This window comes from Bubalus bubalis, chromosome 3 (genome assembly GCF_019923935.1).
Source record: "Bubalus bubalis isolate 160015118507 breed Murrah chromosome 3, NDDB_SH_1, whole genome shotgun sequence".
Taxonomy (NCBI): domain Eukaryota; kingdom Metazoa; phylum Chordata; class Mammalia; order Artiodactyla; family Bovidae; genus Bubalus; species Bubalus bubalis.
Genome location: NC_059159.1, coordinates 88,059,490 through 88,086,882, shown reverse-complemented (window position 1 = coordinate 88,086,882; position 27,393 = coordinate 88,059,490). Strand labels below are relative to the sequence as shown.

Sequence of the window (27,393 nt, the reverse complement as noted above, 5' to 3'; positions counted from 1 at the left end):
AAAATCTAGAGTTCTCTTTTGAGAGTCACGTATCTATGTAACTAAATGTGAAAGTAACAAAAATGCTTTTCCTTTCAAAACTTCCTACAAAACAGATCTTCACCCTGATAGATTTCAGAGTGAGAGGCATTACTGTGAACGTAGCTTCTCAAATACTCAATGTTTTAGTCACTGCTCCTCAAGAGTCTTTCTCACGTTCAGTTTCAAAAATTCCACATCCATGGCAGCCCTCATGCTCACCAGGAGCACCAAGCTGGTAGGCCCTAGAAACAGGTCCAACATGCAGGACTCTGATGGGCTAAGAGAGATAGCCTGGCTGTAGAGTCTAACCTCTGATTACAGGAAACAAAAATGATTTTAAATGTAATTGTTATGCAAATATACCACTTCAGTTCAGTTTACTTCAGTCGCTCAATCGTGACCCACTCTTTGCAACCCCATGAATCACAGCATGCCAGGCCTCCCTGTCCATCACCAACTTCTGGAGTTCACTTAAACTCATGTCCATCGAGTCGGTGATGCCATCCAGCCATCTCATCCTCTGTCGTCCCCTTCTCCTACAGCCCCCAATCCCTCCCAGCATCAGGGTCTTTTCCAGTGAGTCAGCTCTTCGCATGAGGTAGACAAAGTATTGGAGTTTCAGCTTCAGCATCACTCCTTCCAATGAACATCCAGGACTGATCTCCTTTAGGATGGACTGGTTGGAACTTCTTGCAGTCCAAGAGACTCTCAAGAGCCTTCTCCAACACCACAGTTCAAAAGTATCAATTCTTCGGTGCTCAGCCTTCTTTACAGTCCAACTCTCACATCCATACATGACCACTGGAAAAACCATAGCCTTGACTAGATGGACCTTTGTTGGCAAAGTAATATCTCTGCTTTTGAATATGCTATCTAGGTTGGTCATAACTTTCCTTCCAAGGAGTAAGCGTCTTTTAATTTCATGGCTGCAGTCACCATATGCAGTGATTTTGGAGCCCCAAAAAATAAAGTCTGACAGTTTCCCCATCTATTTCCCATGAAGTGATGGGACCAGATGCCATGATCTTCGTTTTCTGAATGTTGAGCTTTAAGCCAACTTTTTCACTCTCCTCTTTCACTTTCTTTTTTTTTTTAATTTTATTTTATTTTTAAACTTTACATAATTGTATTAGTTTTGCCAAATATCAAAATGAATCCACCACAGGTATACATGTGTTCCCCATCCTGAACCCTCCTCCCTCCCCATTCCATCCCTCTGGGTCGTCCCAGTGCACCAGCCCCAAGCATCCAGTATCGTGCATCGAACCTGGACTGGCAACTCGTTTCATGCATGATATTTTACATGTTTCAATGCCATTCTCCCAAATCTTCCCACCCTCTCCCTCTCTCACAGAGTCCATAAGACTGTACTATACATCAGTGTCTCTTTTGCTGTCTCATACACAGGGTTATTGTTACCATCTTTCTCAATTCCATATATATGCATTAGTATACTGTATTGGTGTTTTTCTTTCTGGCTTACTTCACTCTGTATAATAGGCTCCAGTTTCATCCACCTCATTAGAACTGATTCAAATGTATTCTTTTTAATGGCTGAGTAATACTCCATTGTGTATATGTACCACAGCTTTCTTATCCATTCATCTGCTGATGGACATCTAGGTTGCTTCCATGTCCTGGCTATTATAAACAGTGCTGCAATGAACATTGGGGTACACGTGTCTCTCTCCCTTCTGGTTTCCTCAGTGTGTATGCCCAGCACTGGGATTGCTGGATCATAAAGCAGTTCTATTTCCAGGTTTTTAAGGAATCTGCACACTGTTCTCCATAGTGGCTGTACTAGTTTGCATTCCCACCAACAGTGTAAGAGGGTTCCCTTTTCTCCACACCCTCTCCAGCATTTATTGCTTGTAGACTTTTGCATCGCAGCCATTCTGACTGGTGTGAAATGGTACCTCATAGTGGTTTTGATTTGCATTTCTCTGATAATGAGTGATGTTGAGCATCTTTTCATGTGTTTGTTAGCCATCTGTATGTCTTCTTTGGAGAAATGTCTATTTAGTTCTTTGGCCCATTTTTTGATTGGGTCATTTATTTTTCTGGAGTTGAGCTGTAGGAGTTGCTTGTATATTCTCGAGATTAGTTGTTTGTCAGTTGCTTCATTTGCTATTATCTTTTCCCATTCTGAAGGCTGTCTTTTCACCTTGCTAATAGTTTCCTTTGATGTGCAGAAGCTTTTAAGGTTAATTAGGTCCTATTTGTTTATTTTTGCTTTTATTTCCAATATTCTGGGAGGTGGGTCATAGAGGATCCTGCTGTGATGTATGTCAGAGAGTGTTTTGCCTATGTTCTCCTCTAGGAGTTTTATAGTTTCTGGTCTTACGTTTAGATCTTTAATCCATTTTGAGTTTATTTTTGTGTATGGTGTTAGAAAGTGTTCTAGTTTCATTCTTTTACAAGTGGTTGACCAGATTTCCCAGCACCACTTGTTAAAGAGATTGTCTTTAATCCATTGTATATTCTTGCCTCCTTTGTCAAAGATAAGGTGTCCATATGTGCATTGATTTATCTCTTGGCTTTCTATTTTGTTCCATTGATCTATATTTCTGTCTTTGTGCCAGTACCATACTGTCTTGATAACTGTGGCTTTGTAGTAGAGCCTGAAGTCAGGTAGGTTGATTCCTCCAGTTCCATTCTTCTTTCTCAAGATCGCTTTGGCTATTCGAGGTTTTTTGTATTTCCATACAAATTGTGAAATTATTTGTTCTAGCTCTGTGAAGAATGCTGTTGGTAGCTTGATAGGGATTGCATTGAATCTATAGATTGCTTTGGGTAGTATACTCATTTTCACTATATTGATTCTTCCAATCCATGAACATGGTATATTTCTCCATCTGTTAGTGTCCTCTTTGATTTCTTTCACCAGTGTTTTATAGTTTTCTATATATAGGTCTTTAGTTTCTTTAGGTAGATATATTCCTAAGTATTTTATTCTTTCCGTTGCAATGGTGAATGGAATTGTTTCCTTAATTTCTCTTTCTGTTTTCTCATTATTAGTGTATAGGAATGCAAGGGATTTCTGGGTGTTGATTTTATATCCTGCAACTTTACTATAGTCATTGATTAGTTCTAGTAATTTTCTGGTGGAGTCTTTAGGGTTTTCTATGTAGAGGATCATGTCATCTGCAAACAGTGAGAGCTTTACTTCTTCTTTTCCAATTTGGATTCCTTTTATTTCTTTTTCTGTTCTGATTGCTGTGGCCAAAACTTCCAAAACTATGTTGAATAGTAATGGTGAAAGTGGGCACCCTTGTCTTGTTCCTGACTTTAGAGGAAATGCTTTCAATTTTTCACCATTGAGGATAATGTTTGCTGTGTTTGTCATATATAGCTTTGATTATGTTGAGGTATGTTCCTTCTATTCCTGCTTTCTGGAGAGTTTTGATCATAAATGGATGTTGAATTTTGTCAAAGGCTTTCTCTGCATCTATTGAGATAATCATATGGTTTTTATTTTTCAATTTGTTAATGTGGTGTATTACATTGATTGATTTGTGGATATTGAAGAATCCTTGCATCCCTGGGATAAAGCCCACTTGGTCATGGTGTATGATCTTTTTAATGTGTTGTTGGATTCTGATTGCTAGAATTTTGTTAAGGATTTTTGCATCTATGTTCATCAGTGATATTGGCCTGTAGTTTTCTTTTTTGTGGGATCTTTGTCAGGTTTTGGTATTAGGGTGATGGTGGCCTCATAGAATGAGTTTGGAAGTTTACCATCCTCTGCAATTTTCTGGAAGAGTTTGAGCAGGATAGGTGTTAGCTCTTCTCTAAATTTTTGGTAGAATTCAGCTGTGAAACCGTCTGGTCCTGGGCTTTTGTTTGCTGGAAGATTTTTGATTACAGTTTCAATTTCCGTGCTTGTGATGGGTCTGTTAAGATTTTCTATTTCTTCCTGGTCGAGTTTTGGAAAGTTGTACTTTTCTAAGAATTTGTCCATTTCTTCCACGTTGTCCATTTTATTGGCATATAATTGTTGATAGTACTCTCTTATGATCCTTTGTATTTCTGTGTTGTCTGTTGTGATCTCTCCATTTTCATTTCTAATTTTATTGATTTGATTTTTCTCCCTTTGTTTCTTGATGAGTCTGGCTAATGGTTTGTCAATTTTATTTATCCTTTCAAAAAACCAGCTTTTGGTTTTGTTGATTTTTGCTATGATCTCTTTTGTTTCTTTTGCATTTATTTCTGCTCTAAGTTTTAATATTTCTTTCCTTCTACTAACCCTGGGGTTCTTCATTTCTTCCTTTTCTAGTTGCTTTAGGTATAGAGTTAGGTTATTTATTTGACTTTTTTCTTGTTTCTTGAGGTGTGCCTGTATTGCTATGAACTTTCCCCTTAGGACTGCTTTTACCGTGTCCCACAGGTTTTGGGTTGTTGTGTTTTCATTTTCATTCGTTTCTATGCAAATTTTGATTTCTTTTTTGATTTCTTCTGTGATTTGTTGGTTATTCAGCAGCATGTTGTTCAGCCTCCATATGTTGGAATTTTTAATAGTTTTTCTCTTGTAATTGAGATCTAATCTTACTGCATTGTGGTCAGAAAAGATGCTTGGAATGATTTCTATTTTTTTGAATTTACCAAGGCTAGCTTTATGGCCCAGGATGTGATCTATCCTGGAGAAGGTTCCATGTGCGCTTGAGAAGAAGGTGAAATTCATTGTTTTGGGATGAAATGTCCTATAGATATCAATTAGGTCTAACTGGTCTATTGTATCGTTTAAAGTTTGTGTTTCCTTGTTAATTTTCTGTTTAGTTGATCTATCCATAGGGTATTAAAGTCTCCCACTATTATTGTGTTGTTGTTAATTTCTCCTTTCATAGTTGTTAGCATTTGTCTTACATACTGTGGTGCTCCCGTGTTGGGTGCATATATATTTATAATTGTTATATCTTCTTCTTGGATTGATCCTTTGATCATTATGTAGTGACCTTCTTTGTCTCTTTTCACAGTCTTTGTTTTAAAGTCTATTTTATCTGATATGAGTATTGCTACTCCTGCTTTCTTTTGGTCCCTATTTGCATGGAAAATCTTTTTCCAGCCCTTCACTTTCAGTCTGTATGTGTCCCCTGTTTTGAGGTGGGTCTCTTGTAGACAACATATATAGGGATCTTGTTTTTGTATCCATTCAGCCAGTCTTTGTCTTTTGGTTGGGGCATTCAACCCATTTACGATTAAGGTAATTACTGATAAGTATGATCCCGTTGCCATTTACTTTATTGTTTTGGGTTCGAATTTATACACCGTTTTTGTGTTTCCTGTCTAGAGAATATCCTTTAGTATTTGTTGGAGAGTTGGTTTGGTGGTGCAGAATTCTCTCAGCTTTTGCTTGTCTGAAAAGCTTTTGATTTCTCCTTCATACTTGAATGAGATCCTTGCTGGGTACAATAATCTGGGCTGTAGGTTATTTTCTTTCATCATTTTAAGTATGTCTTGCCATTCCCTCCTGGCTTGAAGAGTTTCTATTGAAAGATCAGCTGTTATCCTTATGGGTATTCCCTTGTGTGTTATTTGTTGTTTTTCCCTTGCTGCTTTTAATATTTGTTCTTTGTGTTTGATCTTTGTTAATTTGATTAATATGTGTCTTGGGGTGTTTTGCCTTGGGTTTATCCTGTTTGGGACTCTCTGGGTTTCTTGGACTTGGATGATTATTTCCTTCCCCATTTTAGGGAAGTTTTCAACTATTATCTCCTCAAGTATTTTCTCATGGTCTTTCTTTTTGTCTTCTTCTTCTGGGACCCCTATGATTCGAATGTTGTAGTGTTTAATATTGTCCTGGAGGTCTCTGAGATTGTCCTCATTTCTTTTAATTCGTTTTTCTTTTATCCTCTCTGATTCATTTATTTCTACCATTCTATCTTCTAATTCACTAATCCTATCTTCTGCCTCTGTTATTCTACTATTTGTTGCCTCCAGAGTGTTTTTAATTTCACTTATTGCATTATTCATTATATATTGACTCTTTTTTATTTCTTCTAAGTCCTTGTTAAACCTTTCTTGCATCTTCTCAATTCTTGCCTCCAGGCTATTTATCTGTGATTCCATTTTAATTTCAAGATTTTGGATCAATTTCACTATCATTATTCGGAATTCTTTATCAGGTAGATTCCCTATCTCTTCCTCTTTTGTTTGGTTTGGTGGGCATTTATCCTGTTCCTTTATCTGCTGGCTATTCCTCTGTCTCTTCATCTTGTTTAAATTGCTGAGTTTGGGGTGTCCTTTCTGTATTCTGGCAGTTTGTGGAGTTCTCTTTATTGTGGCGTTTCCTCACTGTGTGTGGGTTTGTACAGGTGGCTTGTCAAGGTTTCCTGGTTAGGGAAGCTTGTGTCGATGTTCTGGTGGATGGAGCTGTATTTCTTCTCTCTGGAGTGTAATGAAATGTCCAGTAATGAGTTATGAGATGTCTATGGTTTTGGGGTGACTTTGAGCAGCCTGTATCTTGAAGCTCAGGGCTGTGTTCCTTTGTTGCTGGAGAATTTGCTTGGTATGTCTTGCCCTGGAACTTGTTGGCCCTTGTGTGGTGCTTGGTTTCAGTGTCGGTATGGAGGCGTTTGATGAGCTCCTGTCAATTAATGTTCCTTGGAGTCAGGAGTTCCCTGGAGTCAGGATTTGGACTTAAGCCTCCTACTTCCAGTTATCGGTCTTATTTTTACAGTAGTTTCAAAACTTCTCCTTCTATACAGCACCATTGATAAAACATCTACGTTAAAGATGAAAAGTTTCTCTACTGTGAGGGTCACTCAGAGAGGTTCACAGCGTTACATGGAGAAGAGAAGTGGGAGGAGGGAGATAGAGGTGACCCAAATGAGATGAGGTGGAATCAATAGTGGAGAGAGTGAGCTAGCCAGTAGTCACTTCCTTATGTGCACTCCACAACTGGACCGCTCAGAGATGTTCACGGAGTTATACAGAGAAGAGAAGAAGGAGGCAGGAGACAGAGGTGGCCAGAAGGATAAAAGGGGGAAATGAAAAGGAGGGAGACAGATCCAGCCAGTAATCAGTTCCCTAAGTGTTCTCCACCATCTGGAACACACAGAAATTCACAGAGTTGGGTAGAGTAGAGAGGGGTTAGGGAGGAGATACAGGCGACCTGGTGGAGAAAACGGAGAGTCCAAAGGGAGAGAGAGCAGTCAAGCCAGTAATCTCGCTCCCTAGTGAAAAATGGGTCCTGAAGATTGGGTTCTTAAAGGTACAAAATTGGTAACAAATACATAAAAGCAAAAATTAAAGATCTAGAGTAGAGTTTGGAATTTCAAAAATGCGATGTTAATGAAAAGAAGAAGGAAAAGAAAGAGAGAAAAAACGAACAAAGAAAAACAAACAAGGTCACGAAAATTATAAAGAAACTACAGGTACAAAATTGATAACTAATACCAAAAAGCAAAAGTTAAAAATCTAGAGAAGAGTTTGGAATTTCACAAATACAATGTTAAAAAAAAGAAGAAGAAAAATAAAGAGAGAAAACAAACAAACCAACAAAAACAATGTCACAAAAATTATAAAGAAAATACAGGTACAAAATTGATATCAAATACCAAAAAGCATAAATTAAAAATCTTGAGTAGAGTTTGGAATTGCAGATATACGATGTTATACAAAAGAAGAAGAGAAAGAAACAGAGGGATAAAAAAAGTCACAGAAATTATGAAAAAAACTATAGGTACAAAATTGGTAACATATACCAAAAGGCTAAAATTAAAAATCTAGAGTAGAGTTTGGAATTTCAAAAATACAATGTTAAAGAAAAGAAGAAAAAGAAAAAAACAAAACAAAACACCGTCAAAAAATTATAAAATATATATATGAAGTTTGCTGAAGAGGAAAAAAAAATAGGGTCTTTTTTTTTTTGCAAAGTAATAGTTATAAAAGTGAAAATTAAAGGACAATACAGGACTTAAAATTTTTTTTTTATTAAAAAAGAAAGAAAGAAAGATTGATCGTAAAATAGTAAAAATATATCTAGGTCTTTCTCTGGTTTTGTTGTGAGTATTGTGGGTTCAGTTCATTTTTGGCTAGTTCCTTGGTCTGACTTATATTTCTCAAGATCTATAGGCCCCTTCCTATGTAGTCTGTAGTAACCACAGGGTTTTAATCTATGGCCTGTAGCTTCCAAGGCGTTTCCCTCTGTTATAGCTTCTTCTGTTTGCTGGTCTCTTCAGTGTCTGGTTCCCGCCCTGACACAAAGGGGACGGTGGAGGACACTATTTTTTTTTATTTTATTTAGGCTCACTTGTTTAGCCGTGCTGTGGGGAGGGAGGGAGGGATGCTGCAAACAGATAACACTGGCGTGCGCTCGCAGTGCCTCAGCCACACTGGGTCTGCCTCTGCTCAAGGCGCGTGTAGCCTCCCTGCCCACACTGCTCGGGCTCTAGGTTGTTCCGCCGGGAACACTCAGAGGCTGGCCCTGGGCTGAGCTCCCAGGTCCAAGCCGCTCAGGTTCAGCCACTAGGGTAGTCCTCAGAGGCGCAGACTCGGTTGGGCCTGCGTTTTGTGCTCTTCCCAGATCCGAGCAGCTCAGGTGATGAGGTGTTTGGCGGGCGCCAATGCTGCGACTTATCGCCTCCCCGCCACTTGGTTATCTGGGTGTAAAACCGGCGCACCTTCTCAGGCAGATGTTGACCATCCAGACCCCCAAGAAATTTTAGTTAGCAAAGAAGCCTGCTTACAGTTTTATAGATAGTGTCTCTCTTGGGCTGTGATTGCCCCCTTACGGCTCTGGCTGCCTGTCACTGGAGGGGGAAGGTCTGCAGCCGGCTATCTCTGTTCAGTCCTTTGTTCTGTGCGCGGGCCTGGCGGTGTCTCAGGTTAGGGCTGGCTTTTCGCGTGGTAGATATCCCACAGTCTGGTTTGCTAGCCCAAATTATTTCGCTCAGATAGCGCTCAGGACATTCTGGCCCGATTCTTACTCTAAGGGACACAGCCTGCGCCGCGCTTCCCTGCCCAGCCCCCGCTTGCTAATGCCGTGTGCAGGCGTCTGCGCTGCTTCTCCACTGGGGGAGTTACCGTAGGGCTCACAATCTGCTATTTTTAATTGTTTATTTATTCTTTTTTCTCCCTTTTATGTTGCCCTCTGTGCTTCCAAAGCTCGGCACAGATTCGGCAGTGAGAAGGTTTCCTGGTGTTTGGAAACTTCTCTCTTTTTAAGACTCCCTTCCCGGGATGGAACTCCGTCCCTCCCTCTTTTGTCTCTTTTTTTGTCTTTTATATTTTTTCCTACCTCCTTTCGAAGAGTTGGGTTGCTTTTCTGGGTGCCTGATGTCCTCTGCCGGCATTCAGAAGTTGTTTTGTGGAATTTACTCGACGTTTAGATGCTCTTTTGATGAATTTGTGGGGGAGAAAGTGTTCTCCCCGTCCTACTCCTCCGCCATCTTCCATATACCACCCTCCTCTTTCACTTTCATCAAGAGGCTTTTGAGTTCCTCTTCACTTTCTGCCATAAGGGTGGTGTCATCTGCATATCTGAGGTTATTGATATTTCTCCCGGCAATCTTGATTCCAGCTTGTGCTTCTTCCAGCCCAGTGTTTCTCATGATGTACTCTGAAGAGAAGTTAAATAAGCAGGGTGACAATATACAGCCTTGACATACTCCTTTTCCTATTTGGAACCAGTCTGTTGTTCCATGTCCAGTTCTAACTGTTGCTTCCTGACCTGAATACAGGTTTCTCAAGAGGCAGGTCAGGTGGTCTGGTATTCCCATCTCTTTCAGAATTTTCCACAGTTTATTGTGATCCACACAGTCAAAGGCTTTGCATAGTCAATAAAGCAGAAATAGATGTTTTTTCTGGAACTCTCTTGCTTTTTCCATTATCCAGAGGATGTTGGCAATTTGATCTCTGGTTCCTCTGCCTTTTCTAAATTCAGCTTGAACATGTGGAAGTTCACGGTTCACATACTGCTAAAGCCTGGCTTGGAGAATTTTGAGCATTACTTTACTAGCATGTGAGATGAGTGCAATTGTGCAGTAGTTTGAGCATTCTTTGGCATTGCTTTTCTTTGGGATTGGAAGGAAAACTGACCTTTTCCAGTCCTGTGGCCACTGCTGAGTTTCCCAAATTTGCTGGCATGTTGAGTGCAGCACTTTCACACCATCATCTTCCAGGATTTGGAATAGCTCAACTGGAATTCCATCACCTCCACTAGTTTTGGTCTAGTGATGCTTTCTAAGGCCCACTTGACTTCACATTCCAGGATGTCTGGCTCTAGGTGAGTGATCACACCATTGTGATTATCTGGGTTGTGAAGCTCTTTTTTGTACAGTTCTTCTGTGTATTCTTGCCACCTTTTCTTAATATCTTCTGCTTCTGTTAGGTCCATACCATTTCTGTCCTTTATCGAGTCCATCTTTGCATGAAATGTTCCCTTGGTATCTCTAATTTTCTTGAAGAGATCTCTAGTCTTTCCCATTCTGTTGTTGTCCTCTATTTCTTTGCATTGATCACTGAGGAAGGCTTTCTTATATCTCCTTGCTATTCTTTGGAACTCTGCATTCAAATGGGAGTATCTTTCCTTTTGTCCTTTGCTTTTCCCTTCTCCTCTTTTCACAGCTATTTGTAAGGCCTCCTCAGACAGCCATTTTGCTTTTTTGCATTTCTTTTCCATGGGGATGGTCTTGATCCCTGTCTCCTGTACAATGTCACAAACCTCTGTCCATAGTTCATCAGGCACTCTGTCTATCAGATCTAGTCCCTTAAATCTAACTCTCCCTTCCACTGTATAATCATAAGGGATTTGATTTAGGTCATACCTGAATGGTCTAGTGGTTTTCCCTACTTTCTTCAATTTAAGTCTGAATTTGGCAATAAGGAATTCATGATCTGAGCCCCAGTCAGCTCCCGGTCTTGTTTTTGCTGACTGTGTAGAGCTTCTCCATCTTTGGCTGCAAAGAATATAATCAGTCTGATTTCAGTGTTGACCATCTGGTGATGTCCATGTGTAGAGTCTTCTCTTTTGTTGTTGGAAGAGAGTTTTGCTATGACCAGTGCATTCTCTTGGCAAAACCCTATTAGCCTTTGCCCTGCTTCATTCCGTACTCCAAGGCTAAATTTGCCTGTTACTCCAGGTGTTTCTTCACTTCCTACTTTTGCATTCCAGTCCCCTATAATGAAAAGGACATCTTTTTTGGGTGTTAGTTCTAAAAGGTCTTGGAGGTCTTCATAGAACCATTCAACATCAGCTTCTTCAGCATTACTCGTTGGGGCATAGACTTGGATTACTGTGATATTGAATGGTTTGCCTTGGAAACGAACAGAGATCATTCTGTCGTTTTTGAGATTGCATCCAAGTACTGCATTTCAGACTCTTTTGTTGACCATGATGGCTACTCCATTTCTTCTGAGGGATTCCTGCCCACAGTAGTAGATATGATGGTCATCTGAGTTAAATTCACCCATTCCAGTCCATTTTAGTTCACTGATTCCTAGAATGTACACATTCACTCTTGCCATTTCTTGTTTGACCACTTCCAATTTGCCTTGATTCATGGACCTGACATTCCAGGTTCCTATGCAATATTGCTCTTTACAGCATCGGACCTTGCTTCTATCACTAGTCACACCCACAACTGGGTATTGTTTTTGCTTTGGCTCCATCCCTTCATTCTTTCTGGAGTTATTTCTCCACTGATCTCCAGTAGCATATTGGGCACCTACTGACCCGGGGAGTTCCCCTTTCAGTATCCTATCATTTTGCCTTTTCATACTGTTCAGAATGTGGAATGACAGAATGTGGTCCACTGGAGAAGGGAATGGCAAACCACTTCAGTATTCTTGCCATGAGAACCCCATGAACAGTATGAATGGTATGTTAGCTGACTAAGATTTCTGGCTCCTGGATAAGTAACTTTATCAGCCATAGAAAACAGCCTGTGGCTGCTACCACTCCTTTCCCTGCCTAAATGGTCTCTCAGAAAACTAATCCTAATGGAGTTGGAAAAATGAATATTAAAGCTAAATTGAGAGATTCCCTGGCCAAATATCTCCTGTTTCCTTGGGAAGAGCAAGGTTCTTATTTTTCAATTTGGAATCTAGTCAGCCTCACTGTACTCTGTCCACAACAATCAAATAAAACAATTATTGCAGCCAGCATCTCAGCAGCATATGACACCTTTTCTTCTTTAAAGCAAATGGGATAGGAAGACATAGATCTGTAGATCTGTAAGTCAAAGAAGCTGTACTTGTTTCAAACTTCAGTTTTGAAATCATGCTATATGCCTAAACAAACATACAGCTTCCCTGCCTTTTATTAGAAAATTAAACCAATGTCTGACTCCAGACAACATTTGGGACTGGAGGGAGTGGGTGCTGCTGGGTCCCTAGAGGTCCCCAATGGCTTTATCTCTATGCACGTCTCCCCAAGGCCATTCGCACCCTCATTTCATAACAGGAGTACAGTGTCGCCACCATGAACCTCATGGCATAGAGATGCCTAGATGCCACCAGAAGCATGTGGGGATCCTGCTCCTCTGAGATGGTGATCCAGGTCAGGTGAGAGCTGGGTCAGCACACAGGGAGGAACTCCATCCTACTGGATGCCTTGGATCCACAGGTGATCTGGAAGCCCCTATTCCCTAAATGTATCAATTAGTTACCTCACCCCACCCCTGAAGATGCATTAAAATAAACCCCCAAGATACAATGGCTTACAATGGCTTAACATAACAGTCATTTATTCTTACTGATCTTCCTTAGTTCAGCTGATCTAACTGGGTTTGGCTGGACTGACTTGGCTCTTCTCCTCATTTTTCTCATCTTCCCCTTGGGACCATCAGGCTAGCCCAGGCATGTTCTTCTACAGTGATGGCAAAGGCACAAGAACACAAGCGAAAACTCACCAGGTCTCTCGAGGTCTAGGATTGAAACTGGCACCCAGCACATCTGCCACCTCAGTTATTTTATTATGGAAAAATACATGTAACATACAATTTACAATTTTAACCATTTTTAAGTGTACAATTCAGTGGCATTAATTACATTCCTACTGTTGCACAACCTCACACTATCCATCTCCAGAACTTATTCATCATCTTAAATGGAAACCCAACTGTTAAATAATAATATTCCATTGCCTCCTTCCTCCAGCCCCTGGTAATTATTATTCACTTTCTGTTTCTACAAATTTGGCTACTCTAGGTATCTCATATAAAGGGAGTCATACAATATTTATCCTATGCTGTCTGACTTCCTGTACTTAATGTTTTCAAGTTTAATCCATGTTGTCACATGTATCAGAATTTTATTCCCTTTCAAGGCTGAATAATATTCATCATATATATTTATCACATTTGCTTATCCATCCATCTGTTGATGGCCCTCTGAGTTGTTTTCACCATTTGGCTATCATGAATAATGCTGCCATGGACATTGGTATACAAATATCTATTCAAGTCCTGCTTTCAAATCTTTTGGATATATAGCCAGAAGTAGAATAGTTCAGTTCAGTTCAGTTGCTCAGTCGTGTCTGACTCTTTGCAACCCCATGAACCGCAGCACGCCAGGCCTCCCTGTCCATCACCAACTGCCAGTCTACCCAAACCCATGTCCATTGAGTCAGTGATGCCGTCCAACCATCTCATCCTCTGTTGTCCCCTTCTCCTCCTGCCCTCAATCTTTCCCAGCATCATAGTCTTTTCAAATGAGTCAGCTCTCCACATCAGGTGGCCAAAGTATTGGAGTTTCAGCCTCAACATCAGTCCTTCCAATGAACACCCAGGACTGATCTCCTTTAGGATGGACTGGTTGGATCTCCTTGCAGTCCAAGGGACTCTCAAGCGTCTTCTCCAACACCACAGTTCAAAAGCATCAATTCTTCGGTGCTCACCTTTCTTCACAGTCCAACTCTCACATCCATACATGACTACTGGAAAAACCATAGCCTTGACTAGACAGACCTTTGTTGACAAAGTAATGTCTCTGCTTTTGAATACGCTATCTAGGTTGGTCATAACTTTCCTTCCAAGGAGTAAATGTCTTTTAATTTCACGGCTGCAGTCACCATCTGCAGTGATTTTGGAGCCCAAAAAAATAAAGTCAGTCACTGTTTCTACTCTTTCCCCATCTATTTGCCATGAAGTGATGGGACCAGATGCCGTGATCTTAGTTTTCTGAATGTTGAGCTTTTTTTGTTTAATATAAATTTATTTATTTTAATTGGAGGTTAATTACTTTACAATATTGTATTGGTTTTTCCATACATCAACATGAATTTGCCATGGTTGTACACGTGTTCCCCATCTTGAACCCCACTCCCACCTCCTTCCTCATACCATCCCTCTGGCTCTGGGTCATCCCAGTGCATGTTGAGCTTTAAGCCAACTTTTTCATTCTCCTCTTTCACTTACATCAAGAGCCTCTTTAGTTCTTCTTTACTTTCTGCCATAAGGGTGGTGTCATCTGCATATCTGAGGTTATTGATATTTCTCCTGGCAATCTTGATTCCAGCCTGTGCTTCTTCCAGCCCAGCGTTTCTCATGATGTACTCTGCATATAAGTTAAATAAGCAGGGTGATAATATACAGCCTTGACGTACTCCTTTTCCTATTGGGAACCAGTCTGTTGTCCCATGTCCAGTTCTAACTGTTGCTTCCTGACCTGCATACAGGTTTCTCAAGAGGCAAGTCAGGTGGTCTGGTATTCCCATCTCTTTCAGAATTTTCCACAGTTTATTGTGATCCACACAGTCAAAGGCTTTGGAATAGTCAATAAAGCAGAAATAGATGTTTTTCTGGAACACTCTTGCTTTTTCCATGATCCAGAAGATGTTGGCAATTTGATCTCTGGTTTCTCTGCTTTTTCTAAAACCAGCTTGAACATCTGGAAGTTCACGGTTCACGTACTGCTGAAGCCTGGCTTGGAGAATTTTGAGCATTACTTTACTAGCGTGTGAGATGAGTAGAGAAGTAGAATAACTGTTGAGTAATTCTAATTTTTTTTTAGGAATTTTGATACTGTTTTCCACAGTGGCTGCACCATTTTACATTTCCACCAGCAATACACAAGCATTATAATTTTCCCACATCTTCATCAACTCTAGTTAATGTTTTTTTTCTCATTTTTAAATAATAGCCATCCTAATGGTCATAACGGAGAAGGCAATGGCACCCCACTCCAGTACTCTTGCCTGGAAAATCCCATGGATGGAAGAGCCTGGTAGGCTGTAGTCCATGGGGTCGCTAAGAGTCGGACATGACTGAGCAACTTCCCTTTCACTTTTCACTTTCATGCATTGGAGAAGGAAATGGCAACCCACTCCAGTGTTCTTGTCTGGAGAATCCCAGGGGCAGGGGAGCCTGGTGGGCTTCCGTCTATGGGGTTGCACAGAGTTGGACACGACTGAAGCGACTTAGTAAATAAACTGGTATCTCATTGTGGTTTTGATTTGTGTTTCTATAGCAATTAGTGATGCTGAGTATCTTTTCACGTACTTATTAACATTTGCCTATCTTTGAAAAATGTCTATTCAAGTGTTTTGCTCATTTTTAAATTTGGTTAGTGGTTTTTGATGAGTTGTAGGAATTCTTTCTATATCTTTATATATTAATCTCTTATCAGATGTGATTTGTAAATATTTTCTCCATTTGTGTGAGTCACGTTTTCACTTTCTTGTATCCCTTCATTCATTTATGTTTTTCTTTATTTTAGCAATGTTTTGTAATTTTCAGTTTACAGGTCTTTTGCCTACTTGGTTTAGTTTATTCTTAAGTATTTTATTGTTTTTGATAGTCATATAAATGGAATTGTTTTCTTTTTAAATGCTATTTATTATTTTGGCTGCTCTGCATCTTTGTAGCTGCACATGGGCTTTCTCTAGGTTATGGCAAGCAGGAGCTACTCTCTAGAGTACTCTAGTACTCTCTAGCTACTCTCTACTCTCTAGTTGCAGCGTGCAGGCTCCTCGTTGTGGTTTCTCTTGTTGCAGAGCATGTGCTCTAGGAGCATGGGCTCAGTTTAGTTGTGTTACAGAGTATTAGTTGCCCTGCAGCCCGTGGAATCCTCTCAGACCAGGGATTGAACCTGTGTCCCCTGCATTGGCAGGCATATTCTTAACCACTGGACCACCAGGGAAATCCTGGAACTGTCTTAATTTCCTTTTCATATTTTTCATTTCTAGTGTTTGTTAGTAGCCATTTTATCAGCCAGAGTAGCCACATGGCCAAAACTAAAGTCAGGAGGAAGGGAAGTATAGTCCACCCATCACGGGAGGGCCCTGCAAAATTACACTGCAGAGTGAGTCCACATAGGGAGGAGTGAAAAACTGGGTCCTGCAATGACATTCCAGGCTGAACTTCTGAGGGTCAATTTTAGCATTGTTTTTCCAGGGCCCTTCTGCAGAAGCAGTCTGTTGCTACTACTTCAACCTACACAAGCACAGTGAAAATGTAAAAAGGCAAGAGAATAAAGGGAGTAAGCAGACAAGGAAAGGAGGTATCAAAGTGCCTAAGTACTGAGTTGGCCAAACACTCAAACTTTTTGGCCAACCAAGTAAATTGTTGGTGCCCCGCCAGACAAGTAGTAGATATAGAGGAAAGAGCAGAAGGCAATGAGCCAAATAGAAGGTCTGGCTTTGATCTTGGAATGGTCTTTTAACATTTCTTAACATCTCTGGGCCTTGGCAGCAAGCTAGATCATCTCTTTAAAGACCTTTCCTGTGTTAACGCTGCCATCTTATAAAAATCCTAACAGTGCTGCCCCAGAACACAGCACAAGTCAACGTTAGGAGATCCATTCTCCATACAGATCCATAAGCACACACATCCATGCAGATGATCATCTGTATGTCTTACTGATCCCATCTTCTGCCTGCATCTCAGCTTTATTGGTGTGCTTTTTTGCATCCCATACCAGTTGAGATCTCCTTGAAAAAGAGAAGATAGTTATTACTTGCTTAACTGTCCCCAGAACACTATGCACCAAATACATATTTTTTAAGTGAACTGTGCAGTCCATCGGGTCGCAAAGAGCTGGACACAAGTGAGAGACTGAACTGAACTGAACTGAGTAAAAAAACCTCTAGTATCTTTATTTTGAATGACTTATCTTGCATTTTGAAATGTTCAAATAATTTTTCTCTGGAAGCTAAATTTCTGGAGTCACAACAGCAAATTCTGCAAGTACAAATTTAGAGGTAATGAGTTTCTCTCACAGTTGCAGTTTATTTTACTAATTTTATGCAGCTAAATAGACACCATATCTCAGTTTAATATTTCAGAATTTTAGTGTCACAAAATAAGTTAAATGACTATGGAATAAGTATGACAGTGTACATGTCCAATGCAGGCTTAGCTGTCAGAAGAGCTGTCAAAAGACCAAAGTTCTTGACTTACAGAGAAATGGGATCAGGGTTTAAAATTGTTTTTCTAGTCTCTGTTGAAAATTTGGGGCATGAAAATCACATAAAGCATAAAATGGAGGCAGACATTGGACAGTTACCAATTAAAGTTTGATTCTTAATTATCACTATTTAGTACATGGGTTTTTTTCCCCAAAACATTGCATTTGAAGAAGTGACTTCTTTCAGTATAAGAGCCTATTATACAAAGTGAAGTAAGTGAAAAAGAGAAAGACAAATATTATATATTAACACATGTACAGAATCTAGAAAGATGTTGCTCATGAACCTTTTTGCAGGACAGCAATGGAGATGCAGGCATAGAAAACAGACTTGTGGACACAGTGGGGGAAGGAGAGGGTGGGATGAATGGAGAGAGGAACATTGAAACATACATTACCATGTGTAAAACATTTGCTCTGTGACACAGGGAGCTCAACCCAGTGCTCTGTGACAACCTAGAGGGGTGGGAGATGGGAGGCAGGCTCAGGAGAGAGGGGACAGATGCATACCTGTGGCTGATTCATGTTGATTTATGGCAGAGGCCAACACAATATTGTAAAGCAATTATCTTGGCAAAACTAATACAGTTATGTAAAGTTTAAAAATAAAATAAAATTAAAAAATAAAAATACATAAAAAATGGCATGGGAACTAATTAATCTGTGAAATCACATGCAATGAGTAAATCTTAATTGCTTCATTTTTTTTTTAATTATTACAGGGACATAGGTTAAAATAGGTACTTCATGTTCCCCAGGATTTTTTCCTTGAGTTGAATGAATAATAGTCACTTTCCCAGTATCCCAGAGAACAGAAATATCTCCTATTTGCTTGGGATTGTCATAGGGAAGCGACACTGAATGTATGGCCTCAAAATTCATGGACATAGTCAAGCAGCTCATCAGGAATGTGTCCTTTTTGGCCGTATCCATGGCTTACCTCTCCTCTCCTCTCCTTCTAGGCTGCCCTGTCAAAGGCGACCCTACTCCCAATATTACCTGGTTCCACGGTGACCAGCCAGTGGCCAATGTCACAGGACTGATGTATCATATCTTGGCAGCTGGACAGATTCTCCAGGTTGCAAATCTTAGTGGTGGATCTCACGGGGACTTCAGCTGCCTTGCTCAGAATGAGGCAGGAATGCTCGTGCAGAAGGCCTTTTTAGTGATCCAAGGTAAGAAACCCTTCAGGACCTGGGTGCCAGGCTTGCTTCTTGAAAAAGGGAGTCTACTTGGGAATCTAATTCTCTAGCAGAACAAAGTGATTTCTGATCCCCAGTGGTTCTTAAGAGTGTGAAAATGGAAACCCAACCATGTTGCCATACCATGAGGCTCTCTTCAGAAAAGCCACTTGTCTGCATCTCAGCAGAACCTGGAAAAGTCAGTGCTACTTTCATAGATGTGCCCTTCTGCTCATCATGTTACTGCTACTCAGGACCAAGGAGATCCACATAGGAGAGCAGATGTTTCCTTTATGCTGGCCTAACCACTAAGAACACATACACTTGCCTGTTAGGGAAATACAAGTTTTCTCTGTTAGGTTGGTTTAAACTTTCCTCTTGATGTGAACCATGTGGTTGCTGTCCCCTGCCTTTGGAGAGCCGGGGCTGGCACCAGGACTGGTGGGTCATGCAGAAGTCTTCAGCTACAGTCACATGTCGAGTGCTTGCCTGGCCACTGCCCTGTGGTCTGTCCGCGAGCAGACCGAGGAGTCTGTGTGGCTCACACATTCATCTTCCAGGCACACGGGTGGGACTGAGAGCCTTTGGATGGGGCCTGCATTCACTGCCCCAAGAAAGGGTAGCAAATGAGCCCAGCAGAGTGGGAAAGGAGCCCAAACTGGCCTTGGTATAGAAACTAAGCGAGGCCTTTGAGTTTTCCATAGGCTGGTTCTCCTCTTTTAAGGAAAGCAAAATTCTACTGCACGTATCCTAAAATGGAGGCTTCCGTGGGAAGGGACAGAGTTCGTTCCAGAATAGCACATAAGGATGGAGATTTTTCTGAGTCCGTAGGTTTTCCCCTGAAACACCCTCCACCACCACTTGGCCTTCCAGATAGGAAAGTCAGTGTTGCGTTTTCTTGTCAGCCAGCCAGTCTCTGCTGAAAACCAGAAGGCAGTGTCCATCTGCAAGTTTTGTATAACACGACTGTACAAATAAGCACTCAAAATTTACCAGCCCACAGTTATTTTTAACAGTTCTCCTACCAGTGAGTCCCAGACCCCCCAATAGAAAATCCAAAGAAATGGCCTTTCTGACTGATGTCATAGTCTCCATAAATGAATATTCTTTTGATAGGCTGTTTTTCTGTAACATATACAAAGTCCAGCTCCAATATGGACTTTTAAATATCATTGTTGAGTACCTCTTGTAGTTTTATATCTCTTTGTTGAAAAATAAAGTCACCTTCTGGTAAATCAACAGGGGGAATAAAAGTACTTTAGGAAGTAGGTTTTAAAATATGAGAGCTACAGCCACTGATGAAGTTCTAGGTGCCAGGTCCTGGGCTAGACCCAGCGCTTCATGCATGCTCAGTTGCTTCAGTCATGTCCAACACTTTGCGACCCCATGGACTGTAGCCCACCAGATTCCTCTGTCCATGGGATTCTCCAAGCAAGAACGGAGTGGGTTGCCATGCCCTCCTTCAGAGGATCTGAACTCACATCCCTTATGTCTCCTGCATTGGCAGGCGGGTTTTTTACCATTGGCACCACCTGGGAAGCCCAGGGCTAGGCCCTGTACTTTCTTTATATCCTGTTCTCCAGTAGCATGATGAGATAAGGGAACGGTACTCACTCTATGGATGAGCCAGCTCAGGCCCTTGGAGACCATGTGACTTGCCCAGATCTGTTGGGAATGGAGCCCACTGAGGGGCACTTCTTTTTAGTCACTAAGTCATGTATCCAACTCTTTGCAACCCCATGGATGTAGCCCATCAGGCTCCTCTCTCCATGGGATTTCCCAGGCAAGAATCTTAGAGTGGGTTGCCATTTCCTTCTTCAGGAGATCTTCCTGACCCAGGGATCACACCTGCATCTCACACACTGGCAGGTGGATTCTTTACCACTGCACCACAGGAAGCATCACGGGGCACAGCCTCATTCATAATAGCACCTCATGCCCTCCCTGCTCCGCCCAGCTCAGAAGGAACATTGATGAGCATAAGCATTGATGCCACCTTCTTTTCACCTCTGATTCTCCTCCTGTGACAGATTACTGGTGGTCTGTGGACAGACCGGTGACCTGCTCGGCCTCCTGTGGCAACAGGGGGGTTCAGCAGCCCCGCCTGCGGTGTCTCCTAAACAACATGGAGGTGGACCCCACTCACTGCGCGGGGAAGGTGCGCCCTGCTGTGCAGCCTATCCCCTGCAACCGGAGAGACTGCCCTTCCCGGTGAGTCCACCAGCCCCTCCCCAGGATGGGCCTGGACTTGCAGCCAGGCTCATGGCCAGCCCTTGTTAAGTACTATGAGAGCGAGAGACACTGAGTGCCAGCGAGGGAGCCTGATGGCCGAGGAGCCACGCTGTCTGTCGGCCCGGCCCACCAGACTCCCCATTGCACAGAAGACATCCCCCAGGACAAGCCTCCTTTCTCAGCTGTTTGTCCCCTCACCGCTCAGTCAGCTAAAGCTGCCTGGGCTTCCCAAGGGCCTGAAAAGGTCGGTTTAGGGGCTGGGAATATCCCAGGCCCTGGCAAGAGAGAGTTCTCATCCTGCAGCAAGAAGGCTGGTTTTCAGAGGGAAAAAAACATGTTGTGGTTGAAGTGCTTAGGGGATAGTGATCACTGGGCTATACCCCAACAACCCCTCCCCTTTCTTCTAACTATATACCTTTGCTCATCAGTACTCCATTTTAGCTGAGGAAATCTTATCCTCTCTTCTACAAAGGCTTGCCTCTTGTTAAAGTTGAAATAAATTTTCATTTCCCACAGTTGCTTCAACTTTGGGTTTACAGTTGACCCTTAAGCTACACAGAGGTTAGGGACAGTGACCTTGAGCAGTCAAAAATCCATGCATAACTGTATAGTTGCTGCTCCAACTATAGATGGTGTAGTCCTCTAATAGGTATTTAGTGAAAGAAATCTGAGTACAAGTGGACCCATGTGGTTCATACCTGCTGTTGTTCGGGGGCCAACTGTACATTCTCTGCACTTGGGTTCCTTATATAACCCAGAACAATAGCCACAGTCTCTGCCTCTTCCATCTTCCTTGAGCTTTGAGCAGCCATGAGTCCCACTGAGCAGTGCCCTTCCCCCTCACCATGTCAGGCAGCAGCTAAAGGAATAATGGATGGGCTTGGAGTTGGCATCCACATGGTGCCCTGAGCCTGGGGAGACTTGGCAGAGCCCTGAAACACCCCTTTACTGCCTGTCTGTGGGACGTTCACCCACTCCTTAGGCAACCACTTTGTGTTCTGCCAGCTGAGTCATAAGGAGCAGCTGAAACCAGGAGAGCCTCAGTGAAATATGAAACACACTCATTAATATCAGCAGTTTGACTTGCTGACGGGAAGGTTTCCACGGGAATGATTAATGTCCTTTTATACCCTTCCTGAACTGTAACATAGCCTGTACCTCTCCTTTCTTAAAGCCCCCACCCCAGCTCCTGAAAAATTGCTGAAATGTATATTTGGAAATAAAAGTTGATTGAAAGGCAGGCCTGACATTCACCAGGGAGAGGAAGACTGCCTTTGCCAAGCTGTGTGAAATGAAGAAGAGGTCATGGACATGCCAGGGACATTTTGATTTGCTGTGGTGATAGAGTCAATCAGCCTCATTTACTTCTGCAGATGAAATAATGGCCGGGTCTGCTTGGGTTTCAGCACCCTCAGGGGCTTTAAAACACCTTCTGCCTGCTTCCTAAGTGGCTCTGCTCCTGTGGGTTAGAAATCTGCACACAGTCATCTCTCTCCGAGATGAACAGAACAGGGAAGTTCCACCAAACTAAATAAGTCACAGATCCAGGTTCAGGAGAAATGTGCTCCCTGTTCCTACTACTTACCTCTCCCGAAAGCCAGATGTGGCACCATTGGACTAGAAAGTGGCCACAGGCTCATCTTTGACTGGTTTTCCCACCAAGCTTCCTGGGCATGTCAGCCCCCTCTTCTGCACACAAACAGGTGTGGCCCCAGTTGTCTTTTTGAATTGCACTGTGAAGTCACGCTTTGACCCAGGTAGCTGTGTCAGCCACTTCATTTAGATCATTCCCCTCCGCCCGCCGCCCAAAGCAATAAAGTCAAAAAATGTTTTTTCCAGGTTGAATGAAATGGCTGGAAAGAACCAAATCTTTTCCACAAACTACACCTCCTTCCCCTCCTCTTTGAGAATTAGCACAGGGTAACATCCAAAAAGAACCCCTCCATATCTGTATACAGTCCAAGGATCTCAGAGTGTTTCCCAACTTATAGCTTGGCTTTATGAGGAAAGCTATTTGTCACAGTCCTGGTCAGTCTCACTTCTGAGGATCCAAATTGCAGCTGGAGCCTAACATCCTGACAATAACTACCGTCACCACATAAACCACCCTCTGAGAGGCGTAAGACCTGTGGACTGTGGCTCATGGAGGTGGGGAATTGCTCCAGAAAGCTGGAAGGAACTTCGTAGGCTTCTGGGGGATTAAACAAATCAAATGAGACGTGGGTTAAGGCGAGGTAGGAAAAACACGAGTACGAGCAGACAAAACTTGGCTTAAATGAGACCCAGGCTGCCTCTGGGGTTAGAAGGTAACCCAGGTTTGGATCTGATCTTCCCTGGGAAACAGGCCCTTCTCTGCCCCACACTTGAATGCCTTTAGGAAGAATCAGAACTGGTATAACTGGTTAAAGGACTGCCTCCCCTGAGGGTTTTATCTGCAAGCTCACAGCTTTGGGGGCCAATATTAAGATGGCTAACAAACACATGAAAAGATGCTCAACATCACTCATTATCAGAGAAATGCAAATCAAAACCACTATGAGGTACCATTTCACACCAGTCAGAATGGCTGCAATCCAAAAGTCTACAAGTAATAAATGCTGGAGAGGGTGTGGAGAAAAGGGAACCCTCTTACACTGTTGGTGGGAATGCAAACTAGTGCAGCCACTATGGAGAACAGTGTGGAGATTCCTTAAAAAACTGGAAATAGACATGCCTTATGATCCAGCAATCCCACTGCTGGGCATACACACTGAGAAAACCAGAAGGGAAAGAGACACGAGTACCCCAATGTTCATCGCAGCACTGTTTATAATAGCCAGGACATGGAAGCAACCTAGATGTCCATCAGCAGATGAATGGATAAGAAAGCTGTGGTACATATACACAATGGAGTATTATTCAGCCATTAAAAAGAATACATTTGAATCAGTTCTAATGAGGTGGATGAAACTGGAGCCTATTATACAGAGTGAAGTAAGCCAGAAAGAAAAACACCAATACAGTATACTAACGCATATATATGGAATTTAGAAAGATGGTAACAATAACCCTGTGTACGAGACAGCAAAAGAGACACTGATGTATAGAACAGTCTTATGGACTCTGTGGGAGAGGGAGAGGGTGGGAAGATTTGGGAGAATGGCATTGAAACATGTAAATATCATGTATGAAATGAGTTGCCAGTCCAGGTTCGATGCACGATACTGGATGATTGGGGCTGGTGCACTGGGACGACCCAGAGGGATGGAATGGGGAGGGAGGAGGGAGGAGGGTTCAGGATGGGGAACACATGTATACCTGTGGCGGATTCATTTTGATATTTGGCAAATCTAATACAGTTATGTAAAGTTTAAAAATAAAATAAAATTTAAAAAAAAAAAAAAAAAAAAAAAAAAAAAAAAAAAAGATAAAGCGACTGATGTTTCACAGTGTGCCTTTTTAATCAATTTCCAAAGGGTATTTATTACCTGTAGCTGCCATAGCAAATTACCACAAACACGGTAGCTTAAAATGATAGATTTTTATTCTCTTCTAATTATGGAGGCCAGAAGTCCAGAATCAAGATGTCGGCAGAGCTGCACACCCCCTCCAAAGACTCCAGGAGAGAATCAGTTCCTGGGTCCCTGTAGCTTCTGGAGGCTCCAGGCGTCCCTTGGCTTGTGGCCACAGCACTCCAACCTCTGCCTTTGTGGTCACACTGTCCCCTCCTCTTCCATGTCAGATCTTCCTCTGCCTTTCTCTTACAAGAACACGTGATGGTATTTAATGCCTAACCAGATAATGCAGGACAAGCTCATCTCAAGATCTTTATATCTGTAAACACTCTTTGTCCAAATAAGGTAACATTCACAGGTTCCAGGGATGATTTCATGTACATATCTGGGAGGGGTGGGCATGGCATTTTTAGCTTACCACCCCAGGTATATTCTGTGAAAAGAGACATGGCCCTGCAATTAGCTCCTGTGTGGTAAGAACAGGAGGATGCTGTGGGGCTCCTTTTCTGAGAATATATGGCATTGTTCCTCTGCTCAAGGCTTGATCCTTTGCACTAATCCTTCTTCCTCTTCCCAGGTGGATGGTGACCTCCTGGTCTGCCTGTACCCGGAGCTGTGGGGGAGGCGTCCAGACCCGCCGGGTGACCTGCCAGAAGCTGAAAGCCTCAGGGATCTCCACTCCTGTGCCCAGTGACGTGTGCACGCAGCTTGCCAAGCGGCCAGTCGACACCCAGGCCTGTAACCAGCAGTTGTGTGTGGAGTGGGCCTTCTCCAGCTGGAGCCAGGTAAGACAGCTTTGTTTTCTTAGTTGATTTGCGGAGTTTCTAGTGTATAGCAGAGTGATTCAGTTGTGCCTATATATTCTTTTTCCGACTCTTTTCTATTATGGCTTATTGCAAAATATTGAGTAGATTACCCTGTGCTATACAGTAGGTCCTTGATTATCTATTATATATACACTAATCTGTATCTTTTGATTCCAACTATATCCCGACCCCCTCTTTCCCCTTTGGTTCAGTTCAGTTCAGTTCAGTCACTCAGTCGTGTCCGACTCTTTGCGACCCCGTGAATCGCAGCACGCCAGGCCTCCCTGTCCATCACCAACTCCTGGAGTTCACTCAGACTCACGTCCATCGAGTCAGTGATGCCATCCAGCCATCTCATCCTCTGTCGTCCCCTTCTCCTCCTGCCCCCAATCCCTCCCAGCATCAGAGTCTTTTCCAATGAGTCAGCTCTTCGCATGAGGTGGCCAAAGTACTGGAGTTTCAGCTTTAGCATCATTCCTTCCAAAGAACACCCAGGACTGATCTCCTTTAGAATGGACTGGTTGGATGTCCTTGCATGCTAGTAAAGTAATGCTCAAAAATTCCCCTTTGGTAACCATAAGTTTATTTTTCAGGTCTTATGAGTCTGTTTCTGTTTTGTAAATAAGTTCATTTGTATCATTTTTTAGATTCCACATATAAGTGATATCATATGATATTTGTCTTTCTCTTTTTGACTTACTTCACTTAGTATGATAATATCTAGTTGCATTCATGTTGCTGCAAATGGCATTATTTTGTTCTTTTTATGGCTGAGTAGTATTCCTTTGCATATACATACCACACCTCCTCTACCCATTCATCTATAGTGGATATTTAGATTATGTCCATGTGTGGCTATTCTAAAGAGTGCTGCTATAAACATAGGGGTGCATGTACTTTGCGGGTCTTTTTAATTAACTTTTGTTGGAGTGTATTAGATTTACAATGTTGTGCCACTTTCTGCTATACAGGAAAGTGAATCAGCTACATACATACATACATCCTTTCTTTCTTAGTCTTTTCCCTTTAGGTCATTACATGATTTTGAGTAGAGTTCCCTATGCCATACATTACGTTCTTTTTTTTTTTTTTAAACTTTACAATATTGTATTAGTTTTGCCAAATATCAAAATGAATCCGCCACAGGTATACCTGTGTTCCCCATCCTGAACCCTCCTCCCTCCTCCCTCCCCATACCTTCCCTCTGGGTCGTCCCAGTGCACCAGCCCCAAGCATCCAGTATCGTGCATCGAACCTGGACTGGCAACTCATTTCATACATGATATTATACATGTTTCAATGCCATTCCCCCAAATCTCCCCACCCTCTCCCTCTCCCACAGAGTCCATAAGACTGATCTATACATCAGTGTCTCTTTTGCTGTCTCGTACACAGGGTTATTGTTACCATCTTTCTCAATTCCATATATATGCGTTAGTATACTGTATTGGTGTTTTTCTTTCTGGCTTACTTCACTCTGTATAATAGGCTCCAGTTTCATCCACCTCATTAGAACTGATTCAAATGTATTCTTTTTAATGGCTGAGTAATACTCCATTGTGTATATGTACCACAGCTTTCTTATCCATTCGTCTGCTGATGGACATCTAGGTTGCTTCCATGTCCTGGCTATTATAAACAGTGCTGCGATGAACATTGGGGTACATGTGTCTCTTTCCCTTCTGGTTTCCTCAGTGTGTATGCCCAGCAGTGGGATTGCTGGATCATAAGGCAGTTCTATTTCCAGTTTTTTAAGGAATCTCCACACTGTTCTCCATAGTGGCTGTACTAGTTTGCATTCCCACCAACAGTGTAAGAGGGTTCCCTTTTCTCCACACCCTCTCCAGCATTTATTGCTTGTAGACTTTTGGATCGCAGCCATTCTGACTGGTGTGAAATGGTACCTCATAGTGGTTTTGATTTGCATTTCTCTGATAATGAGTGATGTTGAGCATCTTTTCATGTGTTTGTTAGCCATCTGTATGTCTTCTTTGGAGAAATGTCTATTTAGTTCTTTGGCCCATTTTTTGATTGGGTCATTTATTTTTCTGGAGTTGAGCTGTAGGAGTTGCTTGTATATTTTTGAGATTAGTTGTTTGTTAGTTGCTTCATTTGCTATTATTTTCTCCCATTCTGAAGGCTGCCTTTTCACCTTGCTAATAGTTTCCTTTGTTGTGCAGAAGCTTTTAAGCTTAATTAGGTCCCATTTGTTTATTTTTGCTTTTATTTCCAATATTCTGGGAGGTGGGTCATAGAGGACAGTACGTTCTTATTAGTTATCTGTTGATGTTTTATATATAGTAGTGTATATAT

General features: G+C 42.0%; 1 protein-coding gene across 4 annotated transcripts in view; it reads left to right on the top strand.

Moving 5' to 3' along the window:
* ADAMTSL1 (ADAMTS like 1) overlaps positions 1-27,393 on the top strand; it is a 1,120,403-nt gene that overhangs the window by 1,054,440 nt on the left and 38,570 nt on the right. For all 4 annotated transcript variants that reach the window (XM_025279016.3, XM_044939811.2, XM_044939812.2 and 1 more), the window contains 3 exons: positions 18,330-18,542; positions 20,579-20,759; positions 24,852-25,059. In XM_025279016.3, coding sequence (XP_025134801.1) covers positions 18,330-18,542; positions 20,579-20,759; positions 24,852-25,059 — 602 coding nt within the window. The remainder of the gene's footprint in view (positions 1-18,329; positions 18,543-20,578; positions 20,760-24,851; positions 25,060-27,393) is intronic.